At 38.7% G+C, this 13,202-nt stretch overlaps 1 protein-coding gene across 1 annotated transcript in view; it reads left to right on the top strand.

Annotated features, from left to right (window-relative positions):
• Positions 1–13,202, top strand: part of LOC149199600 (uncharacterized) — a 226,603-nt gene that overhangs the window by 129,109 nt on the left and 84,292 nt on the right. The window contains 1 exon segment of the mRNA XM_089402501.1: positions 3,938–4,123. Within this exon segment, the coding sequence (XP_089258627.1) occupies positions 3,938–4,123 (186 nt within the window).

The following is a 13,202-nucleotide window of genomic DNA, read 5'->3' as shown; positions in this document are numbered from 1 at the left end:
ATTTAGAGGGCCAAGGCAACAAATGCAATTTTGGGATCGAAGTTAGTTCTAGGTGGCAAAAGCTCCTCCCTTGCTCCGAGGGAGTGTTGATGTTTGTAGCTCGGGCATGTACTTCTACATAGGCATAAGTGTCTAGGCATGTAGAGGTCGCCCAAAGTCTACTTAGACACTTTCTCTAGTGTGAGCAAGGTGTTTTTGTAACATAGCCTAAGTTAGACTTAGGAAAAGAACATGAGTATTATGTTGAGTTATTGATTTAAAGTAAACTTAGGAAAAGAACATGAGTATTATGTTGAGTTATTGATTTAAAGTAAACTTAGGAAAAGTAAAATAAATTACTTTAGTGCATATATTTTAAGCCCAACACTTAATCTTGAGTGAGGCAAGATCTAATCTTGGCTGTCAATCACTCTGAACATTAGGGTTAGGGATTTAGATGAATGTAAAGTAAAAGCAATGTTAAGGAGAAGGAGAAGACACACTGTACAACAACAGGAGATTGAGAGAGGCATCTCAATAAGTGTATTGGGTTAGAGGAAGGGGAAACAAAGAGATCTGTATCAACCATGAAGGGTTTGATTAGGTGGATTAGTCCATGTTGTATGTAATTCCTCACTTGGGCCATTTTCCCAAGAAGGGATCCCGAGTAAGTTCAAAATTTTATTGTAGAACTATGATTGGGTAGAATTTGTGTCATTTTTGTGATTGAGATTGGTAAATTTGATTTCCATTGAATTTATTTTGTTAATACCCTAGCTAGTGCTTTTATTTAGTAGACGTAAATCTGGTCGGAACTATTTGTTGGTTTGCTTGGATAAGAAAAAATAACATTTCTAATTTCATCGTTGTATCAAAATCTATGTTGGACGTTCTTTAAGTTCATTCTCTATTAATGTTAGATGTTGTAACATCACTGTAATCACCTCTTTTATTGTTGGATGCCTCCCTAGGCTGCCCTATATTGGGATAGGATGTACTCGTATAAATGCAATCAACCTCTTCCTAGGTCATTCTTGAGTGGCGTAATCCGACTTCACATCCTCATGAACACCATCCTCAAGTATGGACATTTTCCTAGGCTATCATCGACTAAGGTAATTTGTTCTTGTGTCATCTCCTTCAAATCTATGTAGAACATCTTCCTAGGCCACCTTTATGAGGGTACACTGCTAATCTCATCATTCCTTTCCAACTTGGACATCTCTTGAGGCCATCCTCCAATATAATAGGCCATCCTTTGGATATTCTTTTCTATGGCCGGTGCAAGATGCTTTTTGTGTCTTCTTGATGATTTCTCTAGGAAAATGTGAGTTTGTTTTCTTAGAAAGAAATCAAATGATTTTTGGGTTTAGTTATTTTAATGGATTAGTAAATAAATGTTTGGTAAAGTTTTTAAGATCCTTCAAACAGATAATGGAGTTAATTCTTTTGAAATGATCTTGTTGATTTTTGTAAGAAAGAAGATATCTAGAAGTAATTGTCTAAATACATTCTCCAAGAGAATGTGATTGTTGGAAGGACAAAGTTACAAACCACACAATTCTTGATATGACGAGGGGTATATTGAAGACTGGGGTGGTTCAAATATGGATTGTGCTAAAGAAGTATATACTACTACATATTTTCTCAATAGATGCCCCACAAAAGTAGTGAAGGGGTCACCTTATAATAGTTTTGGTTAGGAATATTCAGAATATGCAACAAAATATTCAGAATATCTGGAATATAAGAATGTCCCTCATGGGATGAGTAATATATTTATATAAGAATGCTTGAATACAAGAGATATGAGATGTTTATGATTACAAATGAGGGCCCACTTATATATCTAGGCAGGTGCCCTTTCATGAACGGTCATGTCCCTAGAGACATGCCTGTTCAGTATACTAATCAATATGTAGTTAATCATTATTATGATTATTATTTATATTTATATTATTTTTATATAAATTATATTCATAAAATTGCCTAACTCTTTAGAAAGCGCTGTCCTTAAAGTTTATTTTTGATAAGACGTGTCATCTGTTTCTTTGTCTTGTAATCTATTTGTATCTTTCGAAGTTCTTCGAGCTGGCATCTTCGATGATACAAGATGATAAGATCCTCTGAGTGGTAAACATTATTGTCGAACTGAAAAGGGATTTGACCATCCTAAATCAATCTTTTGTGGAGCTTTGCAATTACTTGATAGCTGGGATAAATTGTTATCGTAAGACTGGATTGTGCTGACATCATTATTCTTCGGAACATAAGTCTGTTGTTCCTTTTTTGAGTGATAAAGATACGCAGATTGATTGAGATGTTTGTTGTTGTGGTTCGGATGTCGATAAGGACTTCTTGTGATTTGATTTTCCCTTATCATGTGTTTGGCAAATTCCTAATTTACTTCAGGTATTGATGTTGTTGAGTTGGTTATAGAATTTTCACTTGGAATTTTTATCATCTGAAATGCAACATCTGTGTATGTTTTTACCTCAACTAGTTTTTCATTTTCTTGAGTTGTTATATTGACAGGATCAATATTTGTTCCTTTTTCTTCGACTTGGATTGCTATGTGTGAAGAATTCGATACTTCTTTCGTGATAAGTTCTTTTAATTTGTTTTTCAAAGATTTCTTATCAATTTTAAGTTTCTTAATTTTAGTAGACTTTGATTATGATTTCTTAAACGAGAAAGTTATTCAACTTCTGATTCAACTTCATTTTGATACTTAAGCTTCTCGTTTTTTAAATCTATGATTTGTTCTAATAACTTTTGATAAAGGTTTTGTAAGCACAATTATTCTTCTTCTTTCTCTGATAGACTTTCGTTGAGTTTCTTCTCGGAATTTTCCTGTTCTTGTTCTAATTTCTGCTTCTTAGTTTTACACTTTCTGATTTGTGCTAGTAGTTTCTGACTATGATCCTTCAAATGTGAATTTTCTTCGTTTTTGTTGGATATGATTTCTTCAAGCTCTTTTTGCTTCTTCAATATTGTTTCTTAGTTCTCTTGAAGCATCAGTTTCAAAATATCTGCAACTTTTACTTCAAGTCAACAAGACAACTTTTCAGATCTGCAATTAATCAGTGTAGATCTGAAAATCAGATTCTTTATATCTGCAAATAAATTGTTTGAGAGCAGCTCCAAAATTTAAAATGCAATAACAATCAAGTTTGATTTTCAAGTGATTGGCATGTCCATTGTGCATGAAAAAAGAAGAATGAATGAAGTAGATTGAATATCAGCATGGCAATTATAACATTGAATCTTTCTGATGGAAGAATTTCCAATATGGATACATAATCATATGTGAACAATCAAATGAAAGAATTATCACACAATCATCCATACAAAATGAGAACAATCAAATGAAATAATTATCACACAATCAAGTGTTCACCATTTACCAAGAAAAATAATAACTTCTTGTTGCATAGAACAAACCTGTCAAGTACAAGGTGTGAATAATTTCAGATCATAATCATGGCTATCAAAAGGACCTAAGGGGATTCAATCAAGTGTTAGAATCCTTATCTCTGCACAATTTCAGAGATACAATCTACAGGAGAATCATCATTGTGGATTAGTTTGTGAGAAGCATTGTTCCTACTTTTCTGGTTTTCTACAACAGTAATTCTTTTGTGTTATGATTATTTCAAATTGAAAAACTAAAAAGGACATGCCAAGACCAAGTTTTGTAGAGTCATGCCAAAAAAGGACATATGCTCTTTAGCGCTATAATAGGATAAGGGAGTTGGCTTGTTAGTGCATCATAAATGCATGTCTGCAGGTTTTGCTTTATTTCATAGTCCATTGACTGGGGGGATGCTTGTATATGTTTGATTCTAAGTACCTGAAATCTTTTTATGTTTAAGTGCAGATGTTACAATAACACTATGTGAATATGCAATGCATATTTTTTCTGTTTTTATCTGTGGTCTTATAAGGAACATTGCAGGTAAATGCAGCACTATTCGCTGCAGGCTGTCTTTGCAAGTTTTCAAAAGACTTTTCATCAATTGTTTTGGAGAAAGCAATTAGAGTGGCGAATGCTATGAAAACTGTACCAGAAATAAAGGTTGGAGCTGTACACCTATTTGCAAAGATGGGCCACTCAACTACACTTGCACGTGCAGCCCAAGAGGTTTTTCCTTTTCCATTCCTCCAGTTATTTCCAAAATGCCTAGGCACTTGAATTCTTGGTTATCAAATATTCTTTGGCAAATTCATGAAAAGGAGGTTTACGTGCTAATATCGAGCTTTTGAACTAACTAGAGGCTGTTGGAAAAATTTGTTTGTTACAAGAAAAACAGATCATTTCTATGGTTTAGAAAAGTTACATTACATTCTACCTATTACATTATACACCAAGTAAGTTGTTCTATGCCGCCCATGATATGGCTTTTAAAATGCTCCACATCTATCTCCAATTTAAAGATAAATGGTTCTTATTGATAAAGAATGACATCTTTCCCAATGAGCTTGTTTAAGGCATGGAAGAATAGTAGACACTTTTTCTGCCTGAAAAACCTTGGCCTTGATATTTATGACAAACTTGATAGAGTTTATAAACTTTATATGCTATAATGGTCATTGTTATTGCAAAATCTAGCACCTTACTGCGAAGCCCCACTAAGAACTCTAGTTTAAGGGAAACAATGGGATCAACAACCACTATCACCTTAGTAACTTTGCTATTCTGTGGATGGATACAATCCCCACAAAGGAGGCTTCCCCAATGGCTCTTGGAGATTAGATAACCCAATAACTGCCAGGTTAGGTACCCTCCAAGGGTTCCACTAAAAAAAACACCCAAGGATAATGTCAATAAAGAAAGGCTCCAGGTGAGATAAGGTAACCAGTTCAAAGGACCTTTTGCTGCAAATTCATGCACCCTGGTGTAAACTTCAAAGCCTTCCCCAGATAAGGAGAATGCACAATAAACTAGGGGTGTCAGTGGTCACTATAAAAAATAATAAGGGTACCAAGGGGGTGTTTCCTAGTGCATTAGCCTTTTGGCCTAAGAAGACACTTTAATTACCTTTTTGGCATATGACTTTATACGTTATATTAAAGTGACGGTGAAAAATCACTTTATGTGGTACATGTACTAGGTATTTTATACAAATGTCACTTTATGAGGAAAAGTACTAAAGTACCTTATAATATTAAAGTCACTTTATATTTTTAAGTTGACTTTATTAAGATAAAAAGGGTACAAGGTACAAAACATATTAAAGTGACTAGGAGTTCATTAAATGAGGGGGACCATATGAGAGAGGGGGTGAAGTGAGGGAAATGATCTCCACCATTGATCTGATGGGCTGAGATCTAATCTCAGCCCTTGATCAATAGGGCTAGGTTCCTCCTATCTAATGAGAAACAAAAAGGGAGAAAAGGTAAGTGAAGCTCATTCATTCATCACATGAGCATTTGGAGAAGAGAGGGAGCAAGGAGAAGAGGAGGAATACAACTGAAGGAGAAGAGTTTATAATAGAGAAAACAAAGAGAAGCTATAGCAGGCCCGAGCTCCTAGGATGCCGAGTTTAAGCGCAAGGAGGGAGCATGAAAATCAAGGAGGCAGCCAGAGCATTTTTGCACATTGTTTGAGGTAGAAATTGAGGTCTGGTTGAAGGATTTTCCTGACAGAAAAGCTATAGGCTGCACGCATTCCTAGAGGCAAAGTCACTTTATATTTTTAAGTTGACTTTATTAGGAGAAAGGGGTACAAGGTACAAAACATATTAAAGTGACTAGGAATTCATTAAATGAGGGGGACCATATGATACAGTGGGTCAAGTGAGGAAACGATCTCCATCATTGATCTCATGGGCTGAGATCTAATCTCAACCCTTCATAAATAGGGTTAGGCTTCTCCTATCTATTGAGAAACAAAAAGGGAGTAAAGGCAAGAAAAGCTCATTCATTCTTCACATGAGCATTTGGAGAAGAGAAGGAGCAAGGAGAAGAGGAGGAATCAAGCTGAAGGAGAAGAGTTTATAACAAATAAAACAAAGAGAAGCTACAACAGGCTCGAGTTTCTAGGAGACTGAGTTGAAGCCCAAAGAGGGAGCATGAAAATCCAGGAGGCAGCCAGAGCATTTTTGCACAGAGTTTAAGGTAGAAATTGAGGTCTGGTTGAAGGATTTTCCTGGCAGAGAAAAGCTACAGGCTGGATACATTTCTAGAGGCAATCTACACAATTTTTGATGTCACTCCTATAATGGTCAACGCGTTTTTTGGGATAGTTGCAAAGAGACAGTCTGCACACAAATCAAGGATAAAATAGCAGGTTGACTGACTCGAGTCTCTAGGCATTCAAAGTCTCTCTTAAGGCCCGGATTTCCTGTGAGAGAAAAGCAGCCAGAAGTCTTAACAAGAAGCACTATCTATGGTTCAAAATTCAATCTGAAAGTGGGCTTACAGTGACACTCTTCAGAAGGGAGAGATAAGTACATTTTTGTTGTTATTATCTCTGTAAATAATTTCCTTAGAAGCTAATACTAAATCTTCCTTAAGACTGGTTTTCCGCTTGTGGATTTTCCCAGGGTCATTGTTGACCAAAAATCAGTGTGTAAAAGTGGTATTAAATTCTGTGTGCTTGCCATTATTTTCAAATTAAAATGAAAAGTGTAGAGTAGTCCTGAATGTTTCAAATTAATTAGCATTACAAGTTTTATATCAGCTATAAGGTTGGGTCTGAGGGCATTAAACTATATGCAAAACACTTGAAATTGGGAGGGCTACAGGTCAACAATTTTCTACATGGTATCAGAGCTTGCAAATATTCAAATATAAGAATTTCTTCAGCTAATATGATAAACCAAACAAGCAAAAATTCTACTAAAATTGTGGACAACTGGACAAAAGCTACCTTCAGATACCCAGTATTCAGTGGTTGAGAGGGAGGCAGCTTGCGAAGTAACAGATTTGAGATTTAGTGTTGGTTGTGAGGGTCATGGCAACTGGTTTGAGGGTGGAGGATAGATTGAGTGGGGCTGATAATTTTGGCCCCTGGAAGGAGAGGATGATGCTACTGCTTGAGGAAGTTGAAGTGTGGGATATAGTGGAGAGTCCTGTGCAACCTCCAACTGATCCAACTTAGTTGGTGGAATTCAACAAGAAGAATGTGAAAGCAAGGAGAATCATTCTTGATGCCATCAAAGACCACCTATTCCCTCATGTGACAGGAATGAAGTTTGCCTACGAGATGTGGGATTCCCTTGTCACACTACACCAAAGCTCTAATGAGAATAGGAATATGGTGTTGAGGCAGAAGCTAAGAAACACCAAGATGACCAAGGCTGACAATGTGACTTCATACATCACCAAGATCACACAACTGAGAGATCAGTTGGTTGTAGTGGGAGAGGCTATCCTTGAGGACCAGTTGTTGGATAGCACTAGCTGGTTTCACCAAGCAGTGGGATGGGTTCATATATGGCATTGTGGCCAGAGAGAATTTTCTAGACTGGAGGAGGCAGTGGGATGGGTTCATATATGGCATTGTGGCCAGAGAGAATTTTCTAGACTGGAGGAGGATGTGGGATGATTTCATCCAGGAGGAAACCAAGAGGAGTGCCAAGAGTGGCAGCCATGGTGGTGGGGTAGCTGAGGACGAGAATGTTTCCCTTGTAGTAACAACAAGTAGAAAGCCAAGAAGGGATCTTCTAGTGGATCCAAGCAGCAGAAGGGGAAGCAAAAGGCCAAGGAGAAGGACACGAGCAAAGTGAAATGCTTTGCTTGTAGGAAGTTGGGTCACTATGCTATTTAGTTTCCCAACAAGAAGAAAAGAAGAAGGTGTAGTAGCTTCGACAGAGGTGGATGAGTTCGCCTCTAGATTTGACACGGATTTTGCCTTAGTGGTGAGCCTTGCCACTAGTGTCACATCTTCTGGTGTGTGGTTTGTAGACAGTGGAGCTTCCCACCATATGACTGGAGTGAGGGAGCACTCCATGAGTCTCACAAAGGATGATATTGACTTGGAGGTTGTGCTTGGAAATAACTCCAAGGTTAGAGCAGCAGGAGTGGGGACAATATCCTTTCAGAGGGAGTCATCACTTCCTTTGAAAGTGACAGATGTTCTTTATGTTCCAAGGCTGAAGAAGAACTTGATTTCAGTCTCTAGTATTGAGGACAGGGGATATGAGGTGGTGTTCCGAGGAGGATAGGTGCTCATATATCCAAGGGGATCCAATATCGAGTCTGCTAGAGTGATTGGAGTCCGCAGTGGGAGACTCTACAAGTTTATGTTTCAGCCTACTAGAGCCTTAGTGGCGCAGACCAACAATAGTGAGTTGTGCGAGATATGGCACAAGAGGATGTCCCACTTGCACCATGGAGCATTTAGGATGCTGAGGGAGATGGTTACAAGTTTACCTGAGTTCAATACTGAGCATTATGATGTGTGTGTTGAATTTGTAACTATGGTTGGTGTGTCTCTCATTAAACAAGAAGAAATTCTCTATTGAAAAAGGTTGCTGGGTTTTTCCTCTTTGTGGGTTTTCCCAGGGTAAATCTTGTCTTCTTTTGTGCGTTGTGGTCTTTACTGTAACACTGTTCTTTATGGTTGAATTTCTAAAGTATAATTGCTGGATGACATTTTGGAATATGTTAAAAGAAGATGTACATCAAAAGAAATTATCAGAATTTCGGAATATGTTAAAAGAAGATCCACTTTATTCGGGATTTGGTACAACGAGGAGCAATAAGGCTCCATCACATTGGGACTGATGAGTAGGTCACTAATATTCTGACAAAGCCCCTAGGGAAGGTCAAGTTCTTAACCTTCCAAGAACGACTTGGAGTCGCTGAGAGACCCTCTTATGAGGGTCTTGTATGAAGATGGACATTGAGCTATGGGAGCTCCGGGGGGCTTGGGGTACTTCTTGGAGTGATGAGCAACCATTGGGTGAGTGGTTGAACCTTCCCCTAGTGGTTTGCTATGTACAGGGTGAGTGGTTTAGCCTTCCTTGCGATACCCCTTGGCGACATGTAGGCAGGATGAGTGGTTCATCCTTCTCCTGCTGAGACATCCTACCTCTGCAGTTTGGGACTCATGGGAAGTACCTCTCATCTGGCTAATGAGTAGGGAAATGACAATAGGGACCATAGTACTATTGATGGATGCATCGTTTACTACCATACTCCCTATGCTAGGATGACCAATATTGATCTAGGATCACTTGGAACTGACTTTGGGTCAGTAAGAGTAGTATGACACACTCTCCTTTGATTAGAACTGACTTCGGGTCAATAGAGAATGGTATGATACATTCTCGATCACTTCTTCTTCTTCATAGTTCAGCAGAGCAGAGCAGTGCATTGATGGCAAATATAGTACAGATTGGCAGATGGGTTAGCAAATGGAGTTCTCCCTAGTTTTGAGGGAGTGTTAAAAGTGGCAAGTAAGGCCAAACTCCACATGGGTCATCTTATTTATGACAACTGATATTTTTCTTGGATTCCTCTCTTAGAGAGGTATAGGATTGATCTAAAGATCATTCGGTTCTGACATGTACAAATGAAGTTATGAATTTATTTTGATTATGGTCAAATCGTCAAGGTCGGCCAACAAACTTATGTAGGCTTAAAAGTCCAGCAGCCACGTCTATTCATCCTCAACGTTGCATATAAATAGAAGGTGATTTAGCCTCATTCGGACACACTCATCTTCACACTTCTCTCTCTCCACACGTCCGAAATTTTAGGAGAGCGAAATTTCAAGAGGCCGAAATTTCAGGAGACAAAAGTTCTGGAAAGCTTGACCAAGTGGTGACCAACATGCGTTGACCTCCTTTGACTGCGTTTTTGTGAGGGCTCTCTTTGTTTGGGCAGGCTGCATTTCTGGGCATAGAAATCAACGCTAAACGTTGACTGTTGAGCAACGTTGACTGCAGCTAGTACTGATCGCAGGTTGGCTGTTTGACTAGACTTTGACTGGGTTGAATTTGATTGTTTTGAGGGCTGTTTTATTTTGTTGTTTGGAGGCTGAAGTTGACGGTTTTGCTGAGGGTCAAATCTGCCCTGTTGACCAGTGTTGACTTTTCTGGTTAGGGCTCTTTTGCTGTTGTTATAAATTATCAGATTTGTAAATTGTACTATCTCTCTTTGCTGAACTATTGAAAACTAAAAGAAGATTTGATCAAGGGTTTCCCCACATTGGGGCTTGTCCCTAGTTGGTGCCACATCTTGTGTCCTCTTGTCTTGGCTTGTCTTCTACTCTTTATGTTTATGTTCTATCCGCATTTTACTATCATGTTGATGTGATTGCTAAGCTGAATATTGATACTGGGCTAATAAAGAAATTGAAATAAAATTGCTCTAAAGCATAGAACATACCATTGTTGCCTAAAATTAACACGTCATCATCAGGTACACTTTTAGTATGTTTATTTACTTTAAATTGGGATTGAAAAGAATGCAGAGCCATCTTATGATTGGAATAAGCATTTGAAAGTTGGACAAGAGCCCAAATCTCAGAGGAAGGATTGGAGTCTCCCAAGTTAATGACTATGGCTGAAGAGGCTTCCTATTCAGAGAGAGTAGACTGTCAGGTTGAATGCAAATAGTCTGGTGAGATGATGAAAGCAAAATGTCCATGCAAGGACCATTCTAGATGACAAAATGCAACAATGACATGTTTAACAATGATAAGATACTCTCAGAGGGAGAGGACTATGATAAGATTATAGATCCTATTGCTAGACGCACTATTATCAAATGTATGTGAAGTTAGCATCCTGCATGATGTCCTTAAGGAAGGAGCTATACTTAGGGTTACCTCAAAGGCTTTGAGGCACATAAGATGAGATTCATGATTATAGATTGAAGAAAGTCCCATATGGACTCAAGTTAGTCCCCTAGACCTAGAATGTCTGGATTGATGGAGATTTGATGCAGACCCCAACCTCTCTTCAGGGTTAAAGCCTAAAGGTATGTCTTTGATATTTGATTTGATACTAACAATTTATTCCTGATAGGCTCGAATCATCTTAGTGTTCAATGATAGAGGGAGTTGACCTCTGAGCCTAGATAATCAACATCTTGAGATTGGTGATGAGGGCTTCCTTGTTAAGAGAAGAACGCTTCCTGAGACTTGGCATGATGATTCACACTGAAGTAGTTGAGGGAGCTCCTCTTCTTTTACTAATTTGATGGATCCTATGATGAGTCAACAACCAGATGGATACTTGATTTGCTTCATATACTCTGAGTCAGACTAAGCCTAGATATGTATTGGGATATCTACATGAAACTATTATTCATGGACTGAGACACACTGCCAGAAACTTGATGGATACACCAATGATGACTGAGACTGGAAAATGTTGTTGATAGGAAAAGCACATCTGGGTGCTGCTATAGCTTGGGGTCTGCCATGATTTACTAAATTAGCTGGAAATAAATGTAGATTTGAGTATCGCTTAGGCAAAGCAAATTATTGCTAGCATGGCTAGTTGCAAGGCAGTGTGATTAAGAAAGTTCTTTGGAGAGCTGTTTGAGGATGCGCCAGGCACGAATGTGATATACTGCGATATTAAGAGTGGGATCCAACATTCAGAGTACTCTGTGTTTTATGATCAATCCAAGCATTTTGAGACTAGATACCACTATGGTGCAGAGGGAGCAATGAGGCTCTGACATTGATTTTTTGAAGCAATGAGGCTTCAAGAGATGAGCAAGTTGCTGTCATTCTCATGAAGACTTTGCCGAAAGGGAAGTTCTTGGTCTCCAAAGAGCAGCTTGGACTAGTGGATGTGAACCTCTTGGGAAAGGGTCATGACTAATTGAGGACACTGAGCTATGCTCTTCCTCCATTTTTGAGCTCCTAGGGCGAGGAATTGAATTGGAGAGCTCTTGGGGTTGAGGGAACTCTGGTCAATAGGATAGCTGTGATCCTTAATGCGCATGGTAAGTAGTATCCTACCTATTGTCTGACAATAGGATAGCTGCGATCCTTACCTCTCATGGCAAGTAGTATCCTATCTATTGTCACTATAGGGTGTGTGTGATCCTTGTCATCTAAGAAACTAGATTCGTCCTCCCCCCCGTGTCCCGAATCCAACGTGTAGGACACAATCTCGAGGGACACGTACTCGATTCGTGGCTTGAGCGTGTCCGAACACGTGGGATTCATGTATCCGAGCGTATCTCGATTTTGGGAGACATGTCTCTCTAGAAAAGTGTGTCACGAGTCTTTTTAGGCTTGATTTGGGCCACTTTCTCCTCATTCTTGTGTCTCTCTCTTGCTGTGGGTGTGTGGGAGCGAGTAGCAAAGGGTTTAGGACTGTATTGGAGGTGATTCAAGCAGCCGATAAGTGCATTTTGCTTCCACTTTTTTTCCATTTTTGCTACAGAAGTTTGCTTATCCATTATGTTTACATGCTAGTGCATTTTTTCTTTATTTTTTACAACATTCATGCCTCAATCAAGGGCATCAGGTAAGGGGCAAAAAAAGGGGAAGAATGTCCCCATTAGTGATGCCCCTCCTGTTCCAGTTTCATAAGGGTTTGCAAATGTTCCCTTTGTTGCAAGTGGGGTTGCAACAACAACTTCAAATGTTGAAGGCAGAATACATTTAGAAAAACAACAGGCTCAAGAAAGTAAATATCCATTGTGGAGGTATGTCATAAGAGATGACTTTATGAGAAAAATGTAGTTTCTTGTCTTTCTCCTATTGTATCATTGATGAATTTGTCACGATTGTATTTGTAATATGTTTGCATAATGTTACAACTTATAAATTTACAACGTAGAATCTAGATCTATGTCTGAATTTGTATCATGAATGAGAATTTGTGTAATATGAAATCATTGAAATATCTATTTAGTATTATATATATATATATATAATGTGTCCTACGTGTCTTGTTCCTAGGGGTCTACATGCCCCATGTTGGACACTCAAATTTGCGTGTCTTGTGTGTCTCGTGTCCCCATGTTAGGTAACTTAGCTTGTCATTTATGACAAGTTGGGTATCTTCCCATACTATCAAGTATGGGACTTGACAGAGTGTACCCTAGTATGCATCCAACCCACAAGTTGAGCTTGTTAGGATTGCCACCCATCTAGCCAGTGGGTGAGGAGGACTTGGGTTTGGGCTGATCCTTACCAGATGTGGTAAGTGGTATCTGCTCCCAAGCTAGAGGATGCAGGTGTTCTACCACTTGGGTGGGAAGATTAGCAGACAATAGGATAACTATGATCCTTACCTTTCATG

Source organism: Pinus tabuliformis, chromosome 2_1, assembly GCF_031772625.1.
Source record: "Pinus tabuliformis cultivar Carrire ecotype Pingquan chromosome 2_1, CPIR1, whole genome shotgun sequence".
NCBI lineage: Eukaryota > Viridiplantae > Streptophyta > Pinopsida > Pinales > Pinaceae > Pinus > Pinus tabuliformis.
This window is presented reverse-complemented; position numbering and strand designations above follow the sequence as displayed.